The sequence below is a fragment of the Rattus norvegicus genome, chromosome 12 (genome assembly GCF_021556685.1).
Source record: "Rattus norvegicus strain SHRSP/BbbUtx chromosome 12, alternate assembly SHRSP_T2T, whole genome shotgun sequence".
Classification (NCBI taxonomy): Eukaryota; Metazoa; Chordata; class Mammalia; order Rodentia; family Muridae; genus Rattus; species Rattus norvegicus.
The window spans coordinates 22443199-22469057 of record NC_141545.1 but is presented as its reverse complement, the minus strand read 5'-3'; the positions used below and the strand labels follow the sequence as shown (position 1 = coordinate 22469057).

At 50.9% G+C, this 25859-nt stretch overlaps 1 protein-coding gene and 1 pseudogene across 1 annotated transcript in view; both read left to right on the top strand.

Annotated features, from left to right (window-relative positions):
* The first annotated feature begins 5348 nt into the window (after window positions 1-5348).
* LOC148002220 (small ribosomal subunit protein eS27-like pseudogene) lies at window positions 5349-6473 on the top strand (annotated as a pseudogene).
* LOC148002219 (uncharacterized) overlaps window positions 6044-25859 on the top strand; it is a 43570-nt gene continuing 23754 nt past the window's right edge. Inside the window, exons 1-8 of the mRNA XM_087579485.1 lie at window positions 6044-6054; window positions 6528-6663; window positions 7907-8179; window positions 10922-11060; window positions 11351-11402; window positions 20302-20390; window positions 21770-21848; window positions 22892-22926. Coding sequence (XP_087435611.1) covers window positions 6044-6054; window positions 6528-6663; window positions 7907-8179; window positions 10922-11060; window positions 11351-11402; window positions 20302-20390; window positions 21770-21848; window positions 22892-22926 — 814 coding nt within the window. The remainder of the gene's footprint in view (window positions 6055-6527; window positions 6664-7906; window positions 8180-10921; window positions 11061-11350; window positions 11403-20301; window positions 20391-21769; window positions 21849-22891; window positions 22927-25859) is intronic.

The following is a 25859-nucleotide window of genomic DNA, read 5'->3' as shown; positions in this document are numbered from 1 at the left end:
CCCAGTATCAGATCAAAGCTCAGAAATTAAACTGCAGAGAAGGCGGCGGCTATGATCAGTGGATTTGTGTTTGCTTATGGGTTTTTTTTTCCCTCCCCTCAGCAGCTAAAAAAAGGGCCTCCAGATTGGCCTAGCGGTTTGGAAGTCTGGTCTGGGGTTCGCAGCTGGGAGGAGACAGCGCTCCGAGGCTTCTGGGTGGGGAGGCTGAAAATATTTGGTTGACATGACAATAGAGACAGCTTGGCAGCTGATCAAGTGTGGCCTCCAGGAAAATCGTCTCCCCGCTTGTGCCCCAGCCCCATTCATGGACATTTGAATGCATGCACACTAGCCTACATATCAGGGGCCTCCGAGACCTTGAGTATGCATAAGCACATGCATACATAGGTACATAAATGCACATACACATGGGTTCACACAAAGACATACACAGGTACATAGGTACATATAGGTGCACAGCCATACACACACACACACATAAAAAACACACATGACACACAGAGACACACAAAGGCACACACGAACATATGTGTATATAACACAGGTTCACAGGGGCACATATGAGCACATAGGCACACACACAGGATCATACGCAGGCACAGATGGGCACACACAGACACACAGGGGCACCCGGGACATACAGATACATATAGACACACAGATACACATAAGAACACACGGGCACACACACTGAAGCACACACAAAGGTGAACACACAGAGGTGCACACAGGTACATACAGGCACACACAGACCCATGTATGAGCAACACACAGATTTATAGCAACAAATAGGAAGGGAGTGGGAACTGGAGACCGGCTGAGATGGATCGTGATTGGAGGACGGCACGTGGATCTGCCCGCCCCCCTCAGGCTGCTTTTCAAAAGCCATCGCTCCTTACTCACCCTTCACTGTGAGGCTCCCTGACCCCACTGTGCACCTCTAGCCATAGTCAGAAGTCTGGGAAACAGGTGAGACACAAGGCAGGGATTATCACCATCCCCCGGTGGAACCTCTGACCTCTGGTGTCCTTTCTCTCTGACTAACCAAGTGCTCACAAGGGCATGGGCTGCCCCACTTGTGACCTCATTCCTCACCGTGTCCCCATATCCTTACCCTATGCTCCCATGTTCAGACCTCCAATCCTACCGCAGCCTGTGGCCTAATCCCCAGTCACTGCCTTCTCTAGGCCCCCATGTCTTGAGCCACAAACCTCACATCCCAATCCCCTAAAGCTTCCATCCTGCCCCAGACCCAAGTGCTCTGTCCCTGCAGAGAACAGTCCCCACCCCACCTCCCTCTGTGGTCAGGTGTGGAACTGCCTTGGTTCTAGGACCTGCCAGCCAAGATCCCATCCCATTGGCTGCAAGCATGATTCACCTGTACATGTGACCAGGGCTCAGCTAACGGGATGGCAAGGTGTTTACTGGGGCTTCTGGAAAGACTTCAGAGTCTTTGTCCTGAGTGGCAGGTGGGAAGGGTAGAATTTTAGCCAATGACAATGTCTCTTCCATGTGACATTGCTGTCTGGGAACAGGTCAACATTGCAGACAGCCCAGGAAACTAGGTCCTGGAGGATGGCACTGTGAGTCACCTACTTCTGCCGCAAGACAGATCAGCCCTCAAATGCTACAGAGGTGGCTGGCGGCACGCAAAGCCACAGGCTCTGGATGGCTCAGCCTTGTGGCCCATAGGCCTGTACTGTACTGTCAGCCTTCTCGGGCCCTCCTGCTCCTGGCCTATGCCCCCGTTGCATAGCACTGGCTGGCATGCAACCCATCAGGCTCTCCCAGGCATCTCCCAGAGAGATCCTTAACCACACTGCAGACTCCTTGTATGCCCGAGAAGGGAGCATGCCCGGTCCCAACCTGGCACTCATCTCATCTTGTCTGGTGGCTGGGGAATAAGCTGCCTGTACACCTGTTCCTATAAACATGTACATACATGCACACAGGTCCGCCGTATCACACATCTGTCTATGTTCATCTGTGTGGAGAGAGATAGACTGTCTCTGCTCCACCAAGAAGAGATTTGAATTTGAGTGATGTATTTGAGAAGGAAAATGAGGAAGTATTGTCCAGGGATGAGACAGAACCCAGAGACAGAGGACAGAAGGAGCCAGGGGTGCTCTGTCAACTCACGGGTGTCCTTCTGGTCTTATGTCAGCTGACATAAGCTGGAGTCGTTGGGAAAGAAAGGTCTCAACTGAGAAATGGCTCCATATGATCTGCCTATAGGCAAGTTTGTAGAGCATTTTCAAATGTTTTTTTTAAGATTTATTTATTATATATAAGTACTCTGTAGCTGTCTTCAGACACACCAGAAGAGGGCATCAGATCCCATTACAGATGGTTGTGAGCCACCATGTGGTTGCTGGGAATTGAACTCAGGACCTCTGGAAGAGTAGTCGGGTGCTCTTAACCGTTGAGCCATCTCTCCAGCCCGAGCATTTTCAAAACTATTGATTGACATAGGAGCAGAGGGCAGCTCACCGCGGGCAGTGTCATGCCAGGGTAGGTGATCTGACCTGTGTACAAAGGCATGCCGAGAACACTCGAGCAAGAAGTTGCCTCCATGGTCCCTACTTTAATTCCTGCCTTGACTTCTCTTAGTGATGGGGCGTGACAAGTTGGAAGTTGGAATAAACCCTTGCAGCAACAGAAAACTTCACTAAAACGATGGGGAACCGCAGAAAGGTCACAACGAAGTTGAGGGGGCAAATCTTAGTTGTGTTATCACAGTGGGAAATAGCTCCAAATGCATCCGGACCCTTCTGGGCCCTAGCCTTACAGACCTGTGCATCTCATCATATGAGTCTGTGGTGTGGATACCCCAAAATAGATGTGTGAACACATATATACCATGAGGCACACGTTCCCAGGCTGTGGGTTCAACAGCCTGTGACACAGCAGGAGAGTGTCCCACGTGGTTGAGACTTCCTTGTCTCCATCCCTTTTGGAAATGGGTGCTGTGTTCTCCATGAGCTGTCACAGGGAAGGAAGACCTGCAGATGCTGCTGGAGGGGAAATGTCCCTTTAATGTCTCTCCCGAAGCCTCATCTCCAAGGTTAGCATCAAAACCAAGACACATAAGAGGAGAGAAATGGGAAATAGCTGGCAGAAGACAGTTTGACTTTATTTTCTCAAAAAGCGACAGACACAGTGGCCCAGGTAAGTTTCTAGGCAACATTATTTTCGGTACCAGGTATTAATGGCATAAGAATTCTTTTTTTTTTCTTTTTTTTTTCTTTTTTTTTTTTTTTTTTTGGTTTTTTTTTTTTTTTTTTTTTTTTTCGGAGCTGGGGACCGAACCCAGGGCCTTGCGCTTCCTAGGTAAGTGCTCTACCACTGAGCTAAATCCCCAGCCCCAATGGCATAAGAATTCACAAGTTAAGCAATTAGATGAGGTTGGCTCCTAGAGCAGCAGGTGCAAAGGACCCTTGTGTTTCAGACATCCACACACAAGGGATGCAGGCGTGGGTATGGAGTGAAAGCGTTGGCTCCACCCTTCTGTGTGTTCCTGAGATACTCACATCTTCCAGGAAGGCCGTGGGGAAAAGGATGGCCTAGTTTGGACACTGTCCCAACTGTGTTCCAGTGCCAAGAGACCCAGGGCTTCTCAGAGACGGCGCCTGACCAGAGTTTCCCCATGCTGTCTGCACCCTGATCACAATGCCAACAGGTACTCAGAGCTCAGGTTTCTAGGGAGTCTCATGTCCTGATGCCACAGCAAGACATGAGTTCTTTGAGTCTGTGGAAACTTGATGGGTAGTGACCTCCACCAAGGTCAGAGGGAAGACAAGAAGCTTCTAGACCAATCCACAGTCAAGGAAACTGAAGTTCCCTGGGTTGGCTAGAGTCCTAGGGACACACAGAGCCGGGAATGGGACAGTGGGGTCTTCCAACTCAGCCTCACATCTTCCCAGGTCTAGGATCACAATAGAGTTTATTCTGCATGGACAAGAGACAGGGCATAGCCTGAGGATACCTACAGGGACAGCCCATTGGAGCCATAACGCCCACCCTACCTATGTCTTAAAGCCTCCAGTTCCTCCTCCACTATGGGGAAAGCAGATGTACAGGTCTGTCATGAGTCACAGCGCCCCAAGGAGATCAGAAAGGAGACACAAGTTTCTACATAGGGCAGGGAGACCCGGGCACCAAAGGGTGTATAAGAGTTGCCCTGTTTGCTACAAGTGAACTTGGCTACACCAACCAAGCAACAAGCCTCATAGGTGGGCAGAAGTCACTCCCTTTTACACCCTGCCCGTGGCTCAACAGAAAGTGTAGCACCATGTGAGAACAGGGATTTCATTTTCCTAAGGCATATCTGTGGTTCTAGGAGCTCGGAGCACACTCGGGGAGTCTGACAGTGTCCGAGGAGTACTGCCATAAGTGATAATGAATTAGGATCAAGGAAGTGCTCCCTCAGACCCCATAGGGTTGAGGTCTGGTGCCTCCCAAGGCTGATAGAGGTCTGACCCCAGCTCCTCTCCAGTATCTGTTGCTGCCTATGGCGCTTGACATCCCTCAGTGTGGGCACATAGCCTGGTTATGTCCTCTACTGTACATGGCTACTCTGTTCACTCTTCTGAGGAGAGATCTTGTCGTTAGACATAAGGCTGACTTAAGCTAGGGAGGGTGATTTGGTTGCCAGGGTGCTTAGCTAACATGCGCAAAACCCTGCTCACCCCCCTCCCCCAGTGGTGGTGTATGCCTGTAAGTCCAGTGCCTGGAGGGTAGAGTCAGGAGGATCAGGAATTCGAGGTCATCTTTGCCTACTTAGTGAGTTGGAGATCAGTCATTCCTACATGAGAGACTCTCTCAAACCACAAAGACAATACCAAAATGTAGGCTTGGATCTAAAACCAGGGCTTTAACTACTGCCACCTGCAGAGGCCTGTTTCCTAAGAGGTCACGTTCTGCAGAGACAGGAATTAGGGATGGTTACTCATCTAGCATTAGCTAATTCCATCTAGGCCAAGAGGTCTGGGAAAGACACTGAAATCCCCTGCTGAGATTTAGGGACCCCAAGCAGGGTGAGCTACCACAGAGTCTGGGGAGTAACGAGGTAAAGAGATTCCTGACTGTGTGCTCCCGGGGTCAACTTGCAGTAAAGGTCCCTGTATTAGTTAGCCTTGGCTGTCATCTTGACACGGTCTGGAATCACTCGAGAAGAATCTCGGTTGAGTCATGATCTTTATCAAGTCGGTCTGTGGACATGACTACGGGTTAATGTGATTGTTTTAGTTGGTGTAGGAGGGCCCACCCCACTGTGGGTGGCACCATTTCCTAGGCAGGTGGACTTAGGCCATATAAGAACACTAATTAAGAGCAAACCAACACCTTTCCGGCGGTGATGACCTCCCCAAGAGAACAAGCCTCTAGCAGAGGATCTCCTTCATCCCTCTCCAGAAGAGGAGAAGAGGAAACATAAGAAAAAGCACCTGGTGCAGAGCCCCAATTCCTACTTTATGGATGTGAAATGGCTAGGATGCTACAAAATCGTCTTTAGCCAGGCACAAACGGTAGTCGGGTGTGCTGGCTGCTCCATTGTCCTCTGTCAGCCTACAGGTGGAAAAGCAAGGCTGATAGAAGGATGCTCCTTCAGGAGGAAACAGCACTGAAAGCCCCTGGTTTAAGATGATTGGGAACCTTCCCCATAAACACATTTTGGATTTTAAGAGAGAGACAGAGACAGAGACAGAGACAGAGACAGAGAGAGACAGACAGAAAGAGACAGAGACAGAGACAGAGAGAGAGAGAGAGAGAGAGAGAGAGAGAGAGAGAGAGAGAGCGCAAACCAACAAGCAGGGTTCTTCCATTGTTTCTGCCTCCAGGTTCCTTCCTTGACTTCCCTCAGTGATGGATTGTGACCTGGAAGTCTGAGCCAAATCAACCCTTTCCTCAAACTTGCTTTGGTCATGATGTCTGTCACAGAAAACAGAACACAAACTTAAAAGATTTCCACCATTATGTCCCTGCCCCTTGGGCACCTCCATCTCTGGGGTTCTTCGAAGCAAATCAGACACCATGAAGACAAACCATGTCCACCAGGTGATGCCACATCCCCTTTCCTCCCGCTCCCTTCCTCCCGAATGTCAGGGCTGAAGAGAAAGGAGACATGGAGCTTCTGCCTGGGTGCTGCATTGCTGTCAGACATTCTAGAGATCCCAGGGCATTCCTATACTTGCCCAATCTGGAGAGACTCTAGCCAGTGTGGCCAGACGAACAGGCAGACTGTCCAAATGTCCTCATTGTCTGTCCTCAGCTTGGTCATAGACCCAGGGTTGCCCAAGGAAGTGAGGCCTGCTTCTACCTACCGACTTTCCGCAAGCGTGGCCAGGGCGGTCCGGGGTCCTCGGGGCTCCCAGGACCATCCTCTTCGCTCTTGCCCATCCCTGTGGTCCCTCCCCAACATCTTCAGCCATCAAATGATATCTTGGGGAATCCTAGCCCCAAGAGCTGGAGTTGGTAACCACACTATGGTCCCTGCTTTAAAGGGCAAGGCACCCAGTGTCCTCCCACAGGTGCCATGTTGTGGCCATTTCTGTATACCGCCACATCATCCTCTCCCAGGTGCCCATAGCTGTACACGGTGAAGACCTTGCTCCACGGATGCCCAGGCTCCTTGTTTACCAGCAGGAAAACAGTCCCAGCAGGCGGGTGGGGTGCAGGCTGTCCCTGGCCCCAGCTGTGGAGCAGCTGAGCTCACTGGAAACCAGCTAGGGACCTGAATGCCACTCTTGTCTGCTGGCCGGGTCAACAGCCTCTGTGGCTGCCCAGAGTCTCTATTGACTCAAGATAAGTTCCGGGGGCCCAGAGAACTCACTGTTTGGCCCAGTGTCCAGGCAGGGACAGCTGGGCTTGGTGAGTCCCAGGCTGGGACCCAGTGGCCGGTATTACCAGCTCTGCAAACACGCAGCTGGCCACACACTGTGTCCCTCGTGGCAACACCTATCAGCTTCTTGTGGCAATGCCACCATGAGGTGGGTCGCATGCCCTTAGAGCTCTGTCCAGAGCAGGTGTGGGAATGACGTCCGATCTTGCCAGAGATGACTTGGTCTTCCGACTCTCACCAATATTTACATTTTCAGCTGTGCAGAAAATCTAATCGTCAGACTTCCAGTGACACCTGCCAGGTTCTGCCACATTGGTCTCTGGCTCTGCTGATCTGGGGTTTAGGCTTCTGGAGGCCTAGTGATCTGACAGGTGGGACCTGGGGTGCTGTGGCGGGGGGGGGGGGGGGAGGACTAGGCCAACAGCAGCAGGAACTCAGAGAGGAAACAAGTGCAGATGCACTCTAACCTGCAGGCCTTCACCTCCTCAGAGGCCCTAAGGCTCCAGCCACTCTGCCCATAGCTAAACCAGGGCACGTGTCCAACTCACCAAGGCTTGAGTCAGAGACCAGCAAAAAGAAAGGGGTATGAGGAAGTACTTTCTAGAAATTTCCTTCAGGAAAAATAGCAGCCCCTATCATCAGGAACCCGTGCAGCAATCGCAGCTGCTAAACCAGCATGGCACAGGTGAATGAGTGACCACAGGTGATTGCCCAGCACAAGAGACTTCCGGAAGGTCTTCATCCCCAAGGCCCCACCCCTTGCCGAGGGAGGCTTTCTTGCTCTGCTCTGGCTGCCCGCACAAACAAACGATGGAGCCACACAGACAGGGACACTTGTGGGCTGTGTCTTCCTCAGAACCCCAGCCTGGTCTATCCCATCAGCACACCCATAGGGGCCAGAGCCTCTGAAGAACTGTCTGGGGTCCCATTGGCCATTAGGAACTGGAGATAAAGCCCATCTATGTCAGGACAAATAAGATGATGAAACCAGAGAAGCCCGAAGAAGATAAACCCAGCATTCACGGCAGCAGGGGGAAACTGTGTACCCCCTGCCTCCTGCACCCCCAGCCCCAGCCCAGCAGAAACAAAGAGATCAGAGCCAGCCATGTTAATCATTACTGCTCAGCCCAGGGTGAGGGGAGTGGGTCTTTATTTGGAGGAGGAAAAGGAGACTCCATCTGCCAGCCCTATGTGGTCCTCAAACCCTGGCCCTGTGCTGGCACTGGATCCCTGAAACAGAGCCACCCTTGCCCTGCATGTTCATGGCTGGCCACTGCACTGCGCAAAGGACACTGCTCTAAGTCCTATCCTCACTGTGTGGACCCAGGGCTGCCCACCCAGGTAAGGAAGACACAAACTGGTTGACTTGCTGGCATCATCCAAACTTGAAGAATGCTGCTATAGGTCTGCCCTGAGTCCCCAAGCCCAGACCTCACGAGATCTCCGGGACATACCCAGAGGGGCAAGGAAGCTGTTCTTAACCGTACTAAAGAAATTCCAACCCCGCTGGGGCTTTGAGAATCCTAGGAGATCCAAATTCACGTGATGCATCCCCCAAACCCCAGCAGCCATCAGAGAGGTGCAAGCCTGTGCCAAAGGCTACAGCTGGGAGTCTCAATCTGGTCCCCTGCCCAGGCTTGAATGGCTGAAGCCTAGAGTGGGAGCAGTACCTTCTCAGGAGCAGGGGAGTAGCCAGGAACAGAGCTTCACTCTGTCCTAAGAGACTGGGTCTGTAGAATCTTCCCAGAGAAGAGCTGAGGGCAGACAGCTGACAGGATCCAGAAGAGTGGAGGTGCCTGTCTAATGAGGGGCACCGGGGCTACAGGGAGTTGAGAAGCACTTTGCAGAGCAGCTGTGGAGACCAGCGCTGGACACGTGGTACCTGTGATCTACCCTGGAACAACTGCTGTTGGAGATGAAATAGACACGTTTCTGCAGGATTGGGGGAATGGCTGACCAGGCTCAACGGAGGGAAGCTGAGAACACCGATGAGGATGTAGAAATCTCCTTCTTCCCAAACAAGGCACAAGGTCACAGGGCAGCAAGGGTGGAGCCAGACTCTCCATGAGAGAAGCAAAACCAGCAAGAGGTAGAGCCTTGTCGCCCCTGGAGATTGTATGTGCTTTCACAAGCATCTATGTGCATGTATGTACATGTGCCAGAATGAACTCATGTGTGTGCGTATACCCATATCTGTGTTGACATACATTTACCTATATGCACACACATGTGTACATGTGCTTGTGTACATGTCTGTGTCCATGCACACATATCTGTATACATACATTTGTGTGCTTGTATATATCAGTGTGTTGTGCACATGCACATGCACACATACATGTGTTATGCACACATTTGCATCCCCACACGTTTGCCTATACACAGTGTGTTTATGAACACATCTGTGTGTATACATGTGTGCTTCTATTGCTGCCCTCAGTGACATTCCCAATACAAATACTCAGCTACAACCTCAACTACTTAATGTTCAATAACAACAAAAAATATTTTGCAGAACAAACTCTCTTCACCCCATGAAGCCATCATCCTGGGCTGTCTAACCTTCACGTTAAATGCTTCTCAATTCATTTGTTTTTCATTCGAATGAAACTTAAGTTCCCAGGGATAATGTCTCTTCCACTTTAATTTCATGCTGAAATTAATTTTTTGTGCCTCCCCCCCACAAAACAAGATATCACTATGTAGGCCTAGCTGGCACGGGATTCACTATGTAGATCAGACAGGCCTCTGCCTCCTGAGTGCTGAGGTTAAATTTATTTATGTATTTATTTTGCATCCCAATCACAGCCCCCTCGATCTTCTCCTCCCAATTCCACCCTCGAATTTCCCTTCTTCCATCCCCCTCTCCTTTTATCCTCAGAGAAGGGGAGGCCCCCCCACCATGGGTACCAGCCTGCTCGGGCACATCAAGTTGCAGCAGGACTAAAGCACATCCTCTCCCACTGAGGCCAGATGAGGCAGCCCAGCCTGGAAAGGGGTCCCAAAGGCAGGCAACAGAGTCAGCCCCTGCTCCAACTGTGTCCCTCTCACTCATTCAAATTGTGTACGCTTATCTCTGCCACCCAAAGGAAAGGTCTTCCTTCCTTTAGCCTGGGTTTAGCTTGTCTATTTTTGTGCAGATAATTTCAAATGCTTATATAAATAAGAACTATAATAAGAGACTACCATTTTCTGTTATTGATCCCTCCCTCCCGCCCCCCGCCACCTTGTCTTGACTTGTTTTTATTTTGTTTTTCGGTTGACTCTGGAAGTTTCATAAACTACTTGATGGGGACTGAGCGAAGAGAGATGAGAGGAAGAGAGGACAAGGGTGGGGAAGGTGACCTGGGGGAGGGTTCGGGGGAGGGAGGGGCAGGAGTGTAAATAGTTTAGATCCAGGGTGGGAGAAAGAGGCAGGTTCCAGAGCTCCTAGGCTCAAACTGGATCCCCAGTGGCTTCTCCGGCCGATTAGGAATCCCCTCAGAGAAAAGAGTGCGGCTAGGAGGAAAGCAGCCGTGCACACTCAGAACAAGTGACCAGAATCTGTCAGAGACAGCTGCACCCACACTGAACCCGCCAGCCACAGAGCCTTGGGGCCAAAGCCACCCTTCCTGGGAACACAGCAGTCTGAGCTAGCACACAGGGCAATGACCAGGGAAGGTTCTGTAGGCCCTCCTAATGTTTTTCTGTTCACAAGAAGCTCAGGTCTTGGTGAGCTCCCCTCCTGCCCCCAGGGCATACCTTGGATGGATGATCAAGGCCTACCAGGGGATCTGGGCTGTGACAATGTTTTTCCCAATACCAAAGGTCTTGCAGAAGTCTTCCTAGGTTAATGATGTGTCTGACTGCCACAGCTGGGATAAACCCACCTCTTCCTGCTCTTACATGAGACATTCACCCTATACCCTGAGCCCTGCCCCTCCTGGAGTCTTCCATGTTTAGGACCTATCACCAGCTACTCACCAGTGAATGCTGAGTAGCCCAGGCTGGAGCTCTGAGGTCCTGGACCCCTTCTTCACCCATCTGGAGAGGGTGGAAACTGTGGCTGACACCTCAAAGCTGCCTCAGGCTCCCTGTGGATAGAGGGGCTCCAACTGCGTGGAGAACAGGGCCAACCAAGGTCCCCAGCTCATGGTGTCTGTGTCAGCTCCTGAGGATAAGAATGAGTATCCTAACCTGCCCTGGCTCTACCCTGAGTCTCTCAGAACCTTGGCAGCCAAGGGTGTGGGGGCCTTCCACAACATTCTCGAATGGAGAGTGGTTTGATTGCCTGTCCCTGTCTTGTCCCTTTTAAATCTCAGCTGCTTTAATGACAAGCGAGAGACTGGTTTCCCGCTGTCTCCGTCCATCTCTCCATCTCTGTGCATGTTTGCTTGCAAACAGCTCTGTAGCCTACAGTAAGATCCGCCCCAGCACCCAGCAAGCACGGTCTGGGATCCGGTATCTGAATAGACGCCTCCCACCCTGCAATGTGGGTCCTCCCGGCCATTATCTACCGTTTCCACTCTCAAGCCCATTCCGGTTATAGAGGCTTCAGTCTAAGCCAGTCTGTGACAGCTGCAAGGTGAGAGACGTACTCCTGAATGCGACACCCCCAAATCCTGCAAGCCCCTCTTGGCTAACTAGCTAGAGGTTCAAGTTGTGGGGAGCTCCTTCCTCTCCCAGCTCACAGGAGAAGGCACCTCAAGCAGCCCCATCACCCATGCCCCGCCCCCATCACCTCCATGCCCACAGTTGGGACCTAGTACCTACACCACCTCAGAGATCCAGACCCTTAGTGACCTTCCCCTCAGTGACACCAGATTCAAGGTCAGCACTTGCCATGATCATAGTTTAGTCTCTCTCTCTCTCTCTCTCTCTCTCTCTCTCTCTCTCTCTCTCTCTCTCTCGGACTGGATCCTCCTGGCCCCACAGCCTTCGATGGTGACCCTGAGCCAGCGATGCCTACCTGAGCTGCCTTTCAACTCATGGTCATGGAAACCATGGAGACAACAGTTTCCTTCTCCCAAGTCACTAGGTCTGACATTTGGTAGCTAATTCACACAGATTTCAACCCTACTAAAGGCTGACTCTTGGAAGTCTCCTAGTGGTCAGTGAGGTGCTACAAGGCCTTGAGGGTGGGATGGAACTCTACCTGATAGAGGTCATTGAGAAGAGGGGCCCTTGACTGCCTCTAACTTTTGGGAGCCCACTACATACACACACACACACACACACACACACACACACACACACACACACGGAGACAGACTGAGAGAGACAGACACATACAGAGACCCAAATACACAAACACACACACACATTACACACACAGTGAGAGAGATAGACAGAGTGATAGAGAGATAGAGATAGAGAGGACAGGGGCTGGGGATTTAGCTCAGTGGTAGAGCGCTTACCTAGGAAGCGCAAGGCCCTGGGTTCGGTCCCCAGCTCCGAAAAAAAAAAAGAAAAAAAAAAGAACCAAAAAAAAGAGATAGAGAGAACAGAAACAAACAGACACAGATGCACAGACACATACACACACACACACACACACACACACAGAGAGAAACAGAGATAGACAGATACACACACAGAGAGACAGACAGACAGACAGACAGACAGACAAATACACACACACATAGAAAGACATATACACTCACCCACACACACACAGAGAAACAGAGACAAACATACACAGACACACACACAGACACAGACACACATAGACACACGCACGCACATGCACACACACACTGCTTTCCAGGCTATGCCTAGACCCTGCCTTATTTCCTTCTAGGTACTGAGGGATGGGGGGTGGGGGTGCATCTCTTGGGAGGTTCCTTGGTAACCTTTCAATTTATGCCTATGCATTTAGGACAAATCTTCCAAAGCGGAAGATCCTGAATCTGTCCTAGGGATCTCAGGAAGAAACCAGACCACAGTCCTGCCCAGCGGCAGCCATGTTTGATGCTTTTGTTCCACCATTGGCCAGAGAAAGGTCATCCATTCTCTGCTGTGCAGAGCACAAGTGGGGGCCCAGAGAAGCAATGGAATACTGTCCTAGCCCTGTATTCGTCCTGCTGTGGATTCCTCCCAAAGACACTCATAAAAGCACTCATCAAAGACAACCTGAAAAAACTGGATTTCCCCTAAAAGGTGAACAATGGCTCAGTCTCATTCTCAGGGAAGAATGTCCCCACATACTGTGATGCAGATGGTTGTCCAACCCCATACCCTACCTGTTCCTGGCCCTGACCACAGACACCTAACAGGCTATGGTAGAGAGAGCCTGGGCAAAGGTCTTCTGTCCACCTGGAGCTCAGTCCACAGCCCAGGCCTGCTCTGTGTATCTTCCTAGTGTCTCTTTCAATGGGGACCCATGTCTGCTTGGGCTGGAGGTGAGGGTGGGGCACGGGGGGAGCGGGCTGTCTTCTCAGGAGGCCTCAGGAAAGCTTCCAAATAGGTGTAGCCAGGCCACTTCCTGGGAAGATCAGCTTGCTTTACAGAGCCCAGGTGGGTGCTCACCAGCGGCTTTGGGCTGCCTGTTTACCCAGACTTGCAAAGAGATTTGAGGTGGCCATGTGCCTGTAAGCTGCAGCCAAAGTCAACAGAAAACCTGCAGAGGAGGAAGCCGGGATGTAGGCTGTTTGACCTGTAGGAAACAGGGCCCTGCACACTAAGCAGTGCTGGCAAGTGGGGACAGAAGCGTGTGCCCTGTAGCCAGCGAGATCAGCAGAAAGGAAGAAGGGATGGTAACGGTGAGAAGCCCCAGCCCGACCCAGCTCACTAGAAAACCCAGACTCCTCCAACAGTCTGCAGGTGGCCACAGTGGCCTCAGAAGCTCGGACGACAAGATGGAAATAGCTGCTTCAGAGGGGCCCCTGCCCTGTCCCCAGGACTTTATTCCCTGGATTTGAGATGCCATTTCTTTGTTTCCATGTGCTATTCGCAATGACAGGAACGCTTGCCAGACAAGCGGTCTATCACCTAGACGCCTGCCCCTCCCTGGGGGATTCTATGAACGTCACCTATGACTGAGCCACGCCCAAATTTCTTTTTACTCTTCGTTTTGAAATATTATCCTAACTTCCACAAAGTAATCTTAAACTCGCTCTGCTGTTCTGGCTAGTCAAGAACTTGTGGCTCTCCTGCCTCTGTCTCTTGAATACTGGAACCGCACTCTGTCTCAGAGAAAGGACCACGGATCCTCACGCTCCTTATACCTGCTGCTATGGAGGTCCTACAGACTCATTTGACGCTGTCTAGCCACTCGGGACTCTGGGACAGATACAGCTTGGGTTTTGTCTGCATCTTGTGGCCGTGGCTGCTTTCCTACCTGGCCCTGTCTGGGACGTGCTCTGTTGCGAAGGGTCGATCAGTTGCTCAGAGACTCATTTCCTGCCTCAGTGTTCCCTGTCAGAGGCAGGGGGTCCAATTATCTTTTTCTTGACTGTATTAATAAAAGCATTACCAGAAATGGCTTTCACAAATATGGACTTCTGCTTTTGTATGTGTGTGTGTGTGTGTGTGTGTGTGTGTGTGTGTGTGTGTGTGTGTACAGGATGTATGTGTTTATGAATGCATGCATACATATGGTTATATAGAGAGAGGTCAGAGAGCAATCAAGGTCATTCCTCGGGTACCTTTCACCTTGTTTTCTGTTGGTGGTGGTGATGTTTTGTGTTTGTTTCTGTTTTGTTGTTTGTTTTGTTTGTGTGTGTGTGTGTGTTTTGAGACAGAATCTTTGTCACTTTTCCATGAAACTCACAAGTAGGCTTAGGCTGGCTGACCAGTGAGTCCAGGAATCCTCCCATCTCTACATCCCAGGCACTGGGGTTACAAACGGACACCACCACTCCTAGTTTTTCACATAGACTCTGAGGATTGAACGCAGGTCCTTATGCTTGCACGGCAAGCACTCCAGTCACTGAGTCTTCTCCTCATGCTCTTCTTAAAGGGAAGACTGCTCATTTTGGGAATGAGATGATTATCTTTTATGGCTGGCAAGAGCTCAAACTGCTCCCTTCCTTTTGCGTTCCCTCTGTTCTCTCTGGAAACCCAAGGACCTAAGTCCATGCATGTCGACACTCAGAAAGGTATGAGATGCCCACGTCTGCATTATCCTAACAGTGAAAAGCCAGATGCCAGCAATCTGCCAGTGGTCGTCCTTCTGATTTAGCCGTCTCATTGCTGTGACAAAATACTTGGGAAAAGCAACTGAAGGAAAGTGAAGTTTTAAGGTGCAGCCCATCGTGATGGGAGAAACACATGGTCAGAGTGTGAGGTAACTGGTCGTACTGCAACTGCAGTCAGGAAGCAGAGAGAGTTGAATGCTGGTACTCAGCTCACTTTCTCCTTTTTGTTCAGGCCAGGAGCCCAGCCTAGGGAATGGTGCCACCCACAGTTAGAGTGTATCTTCCCACCTGTGTTAACCTAAGCCAGAACTCCTTCCCAGACATGCTCTGAGATTTGTTTCCGTAGTGAGTCTAGGTCTTGTTTTGTTGAGCATAAACTATCATTTATCACTTGGAATAGGCACAACAAAGCTGAGCCTTTGGGGGCTGGATACTGTGACGGAAGCTAACAGGTATGGGGTTGAAGGGTCAGAGGTCAGCAGATGCTGACAAGAAGCCCTTCAGCTGCCTGGTGGAAACCTGTGTGCATCCTAGGTCTCCAAATCACTGATCCACACATCAGAGTTAGTGCATTTATACAACTCAATGGGAATTCATTGTTCAATATGCAGGCCCTAAATAATGACATTACCATGTGTCAGAAGAATGGGCAGGTGAGGAGAGAACTTCATTGTACACATTAGGCAACTGAGGCTTGGAGTCAGGCAACTTGCTGGGTGGGCCAAGAAGCGAAGTGGCTGAGCCTTGTCCTTCAGGCTAATGTCCCCTGCTGCAGAGAGCATACCTGGGCCTGCATGTGAACAATGACCCCTCTCCTCACCTTTCCTGCACATGTGAAAGTGTTCATGCTGGGCCTTAGCCTCCTCACCTAAGAAGTCTCGTGCTAGGTTTTATTTTGTCTAGAGGCAATCTTGTTCTGTAGCCCAGGTTGACCCTTGGCCTTGCAATACTCCTGCCTCAGATACCTGAGTGTTAGGGTTACAGGTGAGTGCCACTATGCCTGGTCTAGTGATGGGCTTTTCAAACTGAGGTGTATGTGTGTGTGTGTGTGTGTGTGTGTGTGTGTGTGTGTGTAGGTGTCTATGTGTGTGTGTCTGTGGGTGTGTGTCTATGCTTGTGTGTCTGTGTATCTGTGTGTGTGTCTGTGTGTCTGTGTGTGTGTCTATGCATGTGTGTGTGTGTACTTGAGTGTACTCATCTGTGCACACACATTCGGAGGCCAAAGGTCAACACTGGATGTCTTCTTCAAATGCTCTGTATTTTAATTTTTGAGACAAGCTCCCTCATTAAACCTGGAGCTCACTGGCTGGGTTGAGAGGCCCACGGGCCCTAGGAATCCACCTGTCTCCATTTCCCCAGCCCTGAGTACAGGCGCATATGCCTGGCTTTCTGTGTGGGTTCGGGGGTTGAACTCAGGTCCTCATGCGTGCCCGCACTGCACTGAACCAGCGCCCCTGTTTCTCATAGTCTTCACATAGTTAATGTTCCGGTTCTTTGGTGGAACTTTTTTTTTCTCTTTTGCAAATTCCATACCCATATTGGTTTCTGTGGCACAAAAGCTTGATTTCCATTTAAATGTGATTTCCAACCTCCTAAGTTTAGACAAAGTACAGGTGTGGATGGGCTCCCTCCATGTAATTCCATCTTCCTGGAGACCTGCTTTGTCACTTGTCACTGGGTTCTCAGTCACATTTGCAACCTGGACACGCTAACGTATGCAAGGGTGGGTCATGTCCCTAGGCAACACTGCCCTCCACAAGCTGTGGGTCACGGCATAGTCACTAGGAAGGGTGGACCCCAGCATCTGCATCCCTGAAATGTTCTAAGGAGACTCTCATTGCCGACCCACATACGAGCCTTTGGCGTGAGTAAAGGCTCCATAAACGATTCTTATCTGCAAACCAGAGGTCTGGGGGACTGATAGGCACAGTTCCCTCCAAAGAGAGGCAGGGCAGCAGAGCTGCTGCAGAACAATACTGTACTAGGTGCCTGGTGGGAGGAGCTGTGCAAAGTAAAGCCTTTGAGAACAACTCATGGGGAAACTGAGGCCCAGAGAGCAAAGGGCCTGAAGTGAGCTGTTCAAGTCTGAACCATAGTCCTGGTCAGGTTTGCATCCAATTGCAAAGAGGGAATACCCCAGTGGAACTTAGCGTCCCTTCGCCACTCCCTGCAGTTCCCCAGAACAGAGCCCCAACCCTCGTGGTTTACAGCAACAGTGTGGGTGCCAGTCTCCTGAGGCCCTATATTAGAATGTCCCTACAGTCTCCAGGGAACTACTGTGCTGTGAGCCCATTTCCCTGTGTGTCCGGCAGACTTCTGGCTAGCCCTCCTAACTTTTGAGTGGGGTCAGTAGCATTATCCAGTACAGGATAAAAGAAAGAAAAGTTATTCTAGGCTTCTTGGTGCATGCCTGCCACTCCAGCTGCAGAAAGCTGAAGTAGGAGGATCACAAGTTCAAGGCTACGTAGGGAGTTTCAAATAAGCCTGACCAGCCTACTGGAGAAGCCTACTGCAAAATTAAAAGTACACGAGAGGTCCGGGGGAAATAGCTCACTGGTAGAGTGCAGAGCGGTGGCCTAGAATCCCCAGTAAGGGACTTACTTGAGTGTAGTGGGGATGGCACAGCATGTGCCCTGGGTGCTTGAGGCCCTGGGTTTCATCCCCATCTCGGGGGGATGGGGGTGGGGGTGGGGGATGGTGCGGGTAGAGGGGGTATAGGGATGGGGGAGGGAGTGGGGGATGGTGCGGGTAGAGGGGGCATAGGGGATGGGGGAGGGGGTTATACAAGCACAAACACACACCGGAGCCCGGAGCTGCCTGAGGGTAACATGCCATTCTGGGAACCCAGCAGACTGCTTTGGCCTTGGGCATGTTTATTTCTGTGTTGTGACTTCTGCCTGCTGACCCATGCCTGGGGCTGGAAGTGTCAATTCTTCCATCTCTGATGAGCCCTAGATCACACCAGCCACAAAGGGACCTTTTTTTTTCCTGTTAGTTATTTAGGGTGGGATAAGGTGATACTGAGCCTAGAGTCTCCTAGACTCGGAAGGCTCCCAGAGCCCTCCCCTCCGGCCAGGCGGCTTACCTTTCAGGCACTTTAGCTGATCTCCTGGACTGTCCTTCCCAGGGAGAGGGGGCGGCCCATGTTATATGACTGCCCCCTCGACCTGGTGTCACATAGCAGGGACTCTCAGGAAAGGGCCCTGGAGAGCCTCCCGCTTCGGGAGGGTAGGACATTCCAGGACAAGAGCAGACAGGGCCAAGAGGAAGCTCTGCCATCAAATTCCGGATGTGGCCCCAGGCACAGGCCTGGTCTTGTGGGGACAGGCGGCCCCTCCCGGTGCTGACAGCCCAGCCCCATGGCAGGCTCTGCAGGCTGCAGGTGGCCTATCACAAGCGGAAGATCAAGTCCCTCAGGGGCTGGGGGGAGATGGATTGCATTCCTGGGGACCCACCCAGCCCCCTGTACTCCAGCCTTGGAGGACCAATAAGGGGGCTGGGACACTTGGACTGAGTCTCACACAAATTGCCCGGAGTTATTGTGGACTTCAGCGCACAGGCCCCTACCTAACTAAGCTGGACACAGAGATGGACCAGGCAACCACGCTACACATGCTGGCAGATAAGACTCCCACACAAACAATGCCACAGAGGCCACTCTCACGCTCCCCCCTAGCAGCAGGCCAAGCCCTTGGCGGGCACTTTATGGCCTCCTATCTCATCCGTACCCCACAACAACCTCGCCAGGTGGGAATTCCGCTCCCTTGAAACAGATAAGGAAACAGGCTAAGAGAAGCGAGAGGTGGCCAAGGTCACCCAGGTTATAAAGCGGCTGGGTCTGGACCCAGCCCAGGCCCACCTGGATGCAGAGCCCACCTGGGCACACACCCCACGCTCCTCTACTGAGCTGCGATAAATAGACTCTTTGTTGAAAGGTGACTTTTACAGCCATGCAGGGATAGCGTTTCAGGTGACAGGTAGGGGAGGGACACAGTGAGGGACTAGTCCACCAAGTCCTAATAATGTTGGTCATAGGGCCATAGGCTTAGAAACAGTGAGGGGCATGACAGACACAAGGGGACGGTGAGGCAGGACCTACAAGAGTCCTGGTTGCAGGGACATGACCGCTCACCTCCCTAGCTTGGCACCGTGCAGCCCCCATAGGAATGTTCTAGGAGTTCATTCCAAGAAACCAGATGTCACGAGAGCAGGGGCAAGCCAAAACAAGTTAGGGTGATGGCTGTTGGTAAAGTGTTTGGTTTGGATTCCCCAGCACCCCCATGAAACTGGACATGACAGCATGTGTCTGTAACCCTAGTCCTGGGTGATGATTAGCAGACAACCTGCTAAGTGCCCCATTCAGTAACATAGTTTATGTCAAGTCCCTCCCAGTCTCCCATGTGTGTACTCCTGTATTCCTCAAAAGCAGCTGGCTGTGGTATGTGTTTTGTTCTTTCTTTATGCAGTCTCTCTCTTTCCCTTCCTCCCACCTCTCTCCCCGCTCCCCGGCCCTCTCTATAAGCCAAGGTCTCAAAAACTAGGAGTGGTGGCTCATCCCTATAATCCCAACACTTGAGGGCAGAATCGGGCGAGATCCCCAGACCTCAGCAGTTCTAGGCCAGCCAGAAGCATAGAGTGAGATTCTGCCTCCGCACTCAAATAGAGAGATGCCTTAGTAAAACGATGTCTGACAGCTGAAGAATGCCATCAGGACTTGTACTTCAGCACACACACACACACACACACACACACACACACACACTCTCTCTCTCTCTCTCTCTCACACACACACACACACACACTCTCACACACACTCACACACACACTCTCTCACACGCACACTCACACATACACTCACACACTCACACTCACACATACACTCACACACTCACACTCACACTCACACACACTCACACACACTCACACACTCACACATACACTCACACACACTCACACACTCACACACACCCACACACACTCTCACACACACTCACACATACACTCACACACTCACACTCACACACACTCACACACATACACACACTCACACACACTCATACACACTCATACACACTCACACACACTCAAACACACACACAATCCTAGTATACAAACATACAGATGTACATACACACAAAGTAAATGCATGCATACCTATATACCGATATACGTAGAATTTAAGACAACATCATGATACACCTTATCCATCCAGTGCTCCCTTGTTATTTTAACAGCCTGTATAGTATTCCTTTGCCGAGAGGAACAAGACTGATTTAATCAGCTCCCTACAGACAGACTTAGAACATGTTTCAACTGGGTTTTTTTTTTTTTAACCTTTCCCCCTAGAATTATACAGGACTCTACTTTGGATCTTGGGAGTCCTCCAAAGCTCATATTCCTTGGACTCTGTGGTCACCAGCAAGATGCCATTGGCAGTGAGTGAAGCTATGAGAAGAAGTCCCTAGAGAGCAGGCTGCATTGTTTGGAATGTGAGGGAAGGGTTTAGCGGCTCCTCCAGGTCCTTCGTCTTTTCTTTTCCATCTTCTAGACAAAATAAGTGCTTTGCTCCTACCATAGTGCAATGCCTGACCCAAGGCCCCAACAGTATCTGTAGATGGAACCTTCCAGAACTTCGAGTCAAAGTAAAATTTTCCTTTTTTTAAAAAGATGTGTGTGTGTGTGTGCACGCACGCGCGTGTGTGTGTTCTCGTGTGCTCACCTCTGCATTCATGTGGAGCGGCTAGAGGCGACATTTTCCTCAATCACTGCTCGATTTAACTGTCGTCTGTCTGTCTGTGTCTGCCTGTCTGTCTGTCTGTTTGGTTTTTGAGGATCTCTCACTGAATTTGGAGCTTACCATTTTGGCTATACTGGCTGCCCAGCCAGCCCCTGACATCCTCTTATTCCCACCTTCCCAGAGTGGTTCGCACTGCCACGCCCTTCTTTACTTGGAGTCAGAACATCTGGATTTAGGTTCTCCCACTTGCAACAAGGACATTCCCACTGAGCCATCTCCCCGGCACTAAGGATAATAAAACTGGCCTTCATTTCCGTTGGCGGGAACATGAGGATGGCCTGTGAACGCTCCTCCTGGCTCATGGGCAACTTCATAAGACGTAGCCCTGAAGGGGTTGGGGATTTAGCTCAGTGGTAGAGCGCTTGCCTAGGAAGCGCAAGGCCCTGGGTTCGGTCCCCAGCTCCGGAAAAAAAAAAAAAAAAAAAAAAAAAAAAGACGTAGCCCTGAACACAGAGCCAAGAAGCACACACAGTCACTGTGAGGGATCTGGCCAAGCTACTGCCTCTGAGAGTGTCCATGCCTACACTGTGCTGAATAGACGCTCACCCCATGGCACACTTGTGGATGCTCAGTGCACCCTGTCTTACACATAGTGCCTGTGACCCACAGGAGTGGGTGGAGTAAGTCATAAAATGAACATAAGTTTCCCAGACTCCCTTGCACTCCATTGACCTTCCTCTTCTGTACTTTCTCCCTGCTTCGCCTCCCAGCCCTCCACTTGCGTTTTGTCATTGATTTAGAGACACTCTTCCTGTAACTGGACTGTTAACTCTCTGCTGCTGACATGTGACTTTCCCTGGTGACACAAGCCTCCCATAGCAACTGGCAACAGACCAAAGATGGGATTCCTCCCAAGCCTAGTGAACTAGTGCATTCCTAGGGCTTACCTAGGTGAGGGCTTATCTCCAGGAGCATGGGTGAGCCCAAAGCAGCTACACATTGAAAAGTCTCCCCCATCGTGGCACAGATAGCGTGAGTGCTCCCTTCCATTAACCTTCCACCCCGTATGTCCTTTAGCACTCCTGACACTGTGCACCAAGAGCAGAGTTAACGCACAGTTGGGGACAGCTGCTGGAGGCAGAGGCTGTGGTCTCAGGTGAGGATATCACACCCTTCCCTGTCCTCCTTCTCAGAGAGAATCAACAAGCCTGATCCTTAGGGTCGCTCCTGGGTAGTCACATTACTCTAACGAAGATGGCATTGGCTTTGATGTTCAGAGAACCCTGCCCCACCGTACTCTATGCACCTGAAGATCCTGGTGTCCCGAGAGAGTGTTTTTGTCATGATGGTTGCTATCGAGGCTGCTTCAGCATAAGGAGCAGGTGGTCAGACCCATAAGGCTTCTTGAGGTTGGCAAGCCCTAAGATCAAAGGCACTGAGTTCCCACATTGATCCCTTGAGTTTTCCCATGAACCCTTCTAGATCTTCTTCAAGCTCAGGGGCTGACACTTGATCAGAAGTCATTCATGACCCCATGACTTCTCAGTTTCCTCATCCTCCTTCCTGTCTTCTGTCACCAAAGGCTTCAGAGCCAGTCTCCAGAGACTCCCAGCTTCCTGACCCGGGATTCAGACTGCTCAGCCCCGTGACAGAAAGGGCTATGGGTCTTAGAAGGTGGTGGTGACCTCTCTGCTTTTGTAGAAGACTCAGTGGAGATTCAGGGCTTAGAGACTGTGACAGAATCTAGAATCATCCAGGAAACAAGTCTTTATACACATCCGTGGGGAAGTTTCTAGATTAAGCTAATTGAGGTGGTAAGACTCATCCTAAATGTGGGTCTTACCCATTCTAGGCTGGGGTCTTGGATTACATAAAAATGAGAAAAAGCTGACCCTAGCATCTCTCTCTCTTTCTCTCTCTCTCTCTCTCTCTCTCTCTCTCTCTCTCTCTTTCTCTCTCCAGAATAAATCCATTCTTCCTAAATTGACTTTTTTTTGGGTATTTTGTTATGGCAGTGAGAAAAGTAGCTAGGCTCTGGGAACAATGGAGAGACACCCAGGAAAAATACTAGAATTTGAATTTTTCCTGTGTAACTCTGGCTGTCCTGGTCTCTCTGGAAACCAGACTCAAACTCAGACCTGCCTGTCTCTGCTTCCTGAGTACTGAGATTTTTTTTTTTTTTTGGTTCTTTTTTTTCAGAGCTGGGGACCGAACCGGGGCCTTGCGCTTCCTAGGTAAGCGCTCTACCACTGAGCTAAATCCCCAGCCCCCTGAGTACTGAGATTAAAGGCATGTGCTACCGCCACCAGGTCAAGAAGAGTGAGTTCTGCTACCTAGCAGGGACTGAGGCTGTTAGATCCCTGAGTGAGACTGAGTCTTGGTGGCTTCCTGGCAGCGGCGGCCTCACTGTATGCAGTGGACACAACAGAGGAGGGCAGAAAGCACACTGGGAAGTGAGGGTGGACACTGAACCTTCCCGTTTCCCCGTCAATTATTGTGACCATGTGGGAGCCCTCAAAGTGGGAGGGCAAGGGACCACAGGGCCACACTAAACTAACACTGACCTGTGTACATGGTTCAAGAGGCAGCTTAGCTCACTGTCACCCTGGACAGCTCCTAGGTGGCCTGAATGCTACACTCCAGGAATCATCTTAGCTGGTCACCACACATGCATTGGCCTTGATTTACAGAGTGGTCAGCAACTTAGAGACAAATATAATGAGCATTCTAACTGTAGTGAGCCTAGGCCCTCATACCTCCACCCGGCCTCCTGAGAGCTGCTGGGTAGTGGCCTCCACATATGAACACGTTGAGTCTATCTTTGCAGAGTGGTCAAGGGCTGAGCACAAAATCCTGAGCCTGGGATTCCTTTCAGCAGCATCACATCACATCCTCCAAACTGTAAGCACTCAGATATGATGTGCCAGTGTATATATGCATCTGTGTGGGTGAGCATGTGATGTGTGTGCATACATGTTAGCATGTGCATAGTTTGCTAGTGCACAAACATACACATACATGTGACTGGTGCGTTGTGGTTTATGGCTGCCCGTGTGCGCGTATACAAATAGATAACATTGAACACAAGCATACACGTGGGTAAACCATGTGCTATGCTAGTTCACGAGGGCACACATGAGTATGGATGAACCTATATGTGTGTGAGGTGACGTATGTGTCATCATGTGGCTTGCTAGTGCGTGTATGTACGTGCACATGCACGTTAGTGACTGTGGATGCTTGTGCAGATCATAGTGCACACTTGCGTGGATCATGCTGTATTTGCACTCGCGTGCTAGGATGTGGGTAAATGCGCATCTGTGTGCGTAAGGGACACGCTCAGCTCCTCTGGATGTGAATGTGAATTGATGTGTATTAGAGGGCGCGTGCTCTGCCTCTCCCTGTCCACAGACCTCAGCTCCCTGGCATTCTGACTGGGAAGAGCATGTCCACCGTGGCAGCTGCACGTCCTGCAGAAATGAGGGCAATGGAGAAGCCGCCCCAGTATCACACTCTAGTAAATGCACGTCTCTCACACAAACAGTCTCTGTTCTTAGAATATCCTGCTCATGGAACCTTGAATGACCTCTGTGTGGGAGACAGCAAGGCCCCCATCATCCATGGCTCCCATGCTCTGGAAAGGGATCTTCTCTGTACCCACCTAGGTCTGGCAACTCTTCCCTCATTCCCTTCTGAAGGCAATGGTCTCTTTCTCTCCAAGACAGTCTGGGCTTTTCAGAGAAGTACCATCCACTCATATTCCCAGGCTGTTCCTGTGAGTCTAATAAGCCCGTACAGCACTTTTCTAGAGAACAGACACCTAGGACCCATGGGACAGTGCATAGTGGAGGGGTTTGCCTAGGAGTCATGTGGTTTACCTCGGTGTATATGCAGAGCCTTGGGACTTTCTAGGGGCCTCATATCCTCTAGGCAATGGCCAGTCTTAGAGCAGCCTCAGGCACATCTCAGCAGAGACCCTGGGAGTACACAAGAAGCTATTCACATCTGTCTCGTAACGGGCCCTGCGTTCTCTCCTGCTGGCCAACGGTAGCTCAGTGGTGACCCGTGGCAGAGGCTCAACCTCGGAAGCGATGAGGCACTGCCCAGCACTGGCAATTCTTTTTCTCTCCCTACTCAGGGAGCAGAGGAGCCCACAGCAGCCTCTATCTTAACCCGGCTCCTGACTGTACCTCCCAGGATCGCCAAACAAAGGCTCAGGAATGGGATTACAAAGGGTATGAGTGGCCCCTGGCCCCTATGCCACAGCTTTCTTAATGGTTAACTGCTTAATAAAAAACAGGCGATAATGAGGTTTTTGATCCCTTGTCGGCCTCACAGCTGAGGAGGCCAGGGACCCAGTAAGAGCATGCCACTGAGGCGGCCCAGGCCCGACCCCCTTTCATCTTCAGCCAAGTTGCTCCAAAGAGCCCTTTTTTTCCCTAAACCAGATGCTCTTTGCCAGGGCAAATTCCACAGTAAAAATAGAAAAGGAAATTCTTAACCCACTGTTTCATGTGTGACAAGCGGTTTTGTGGTGAGACGGTGACCTCAAGAGTACACCGTCCTCTCAGAGCCTCACCACTGTCCACCAGGGCGAGCAAATGTGGCATCTCAAGGCCTTTGGTGTTCTGTGGCCAGCTAGCCATGACTCTATGATGGGGACCACTGGAGCTGCCCACAGCCCCTCTGCTTTGATCTGAATCTGCAGTGTGGACACAGCCGACCACCGCAGCGCCTCAGATCCCCGGAGTCGCAGGCCATCACAGCACAGTTCATACGATCGCATGCCAAGTCAGTAGGACATCACAGAAGATGATGGTACCCAAGCCAGGCATTGAGGGGAAGTCTCAGAAAAAAATCCAAAGCTGGTTTCCGGAGGGTGACAGGAAGGTGGCCCAACACATTTGTAGATGGCAACATCACCCTGGAATGTCAACTTCAAGCTAAGCTCATTAATTATCCTGTGTCTGCACCCTGGAAACGCAACTTTGACCATGAGTAAAACCTCAGTTGAGGAGAAGGACGCAAAGAAGGCGGTGAGCCTGGGGTATAGCTGGAAGAGGAGGAAGGGAGGGAAGGCCAGTGTCCTTGGAAAGGAGGACAACAGACCATCAACTCAAGGCAGTGTCTGGGACAAAATGTGGATCCCTGCAGACACTCACTTCCC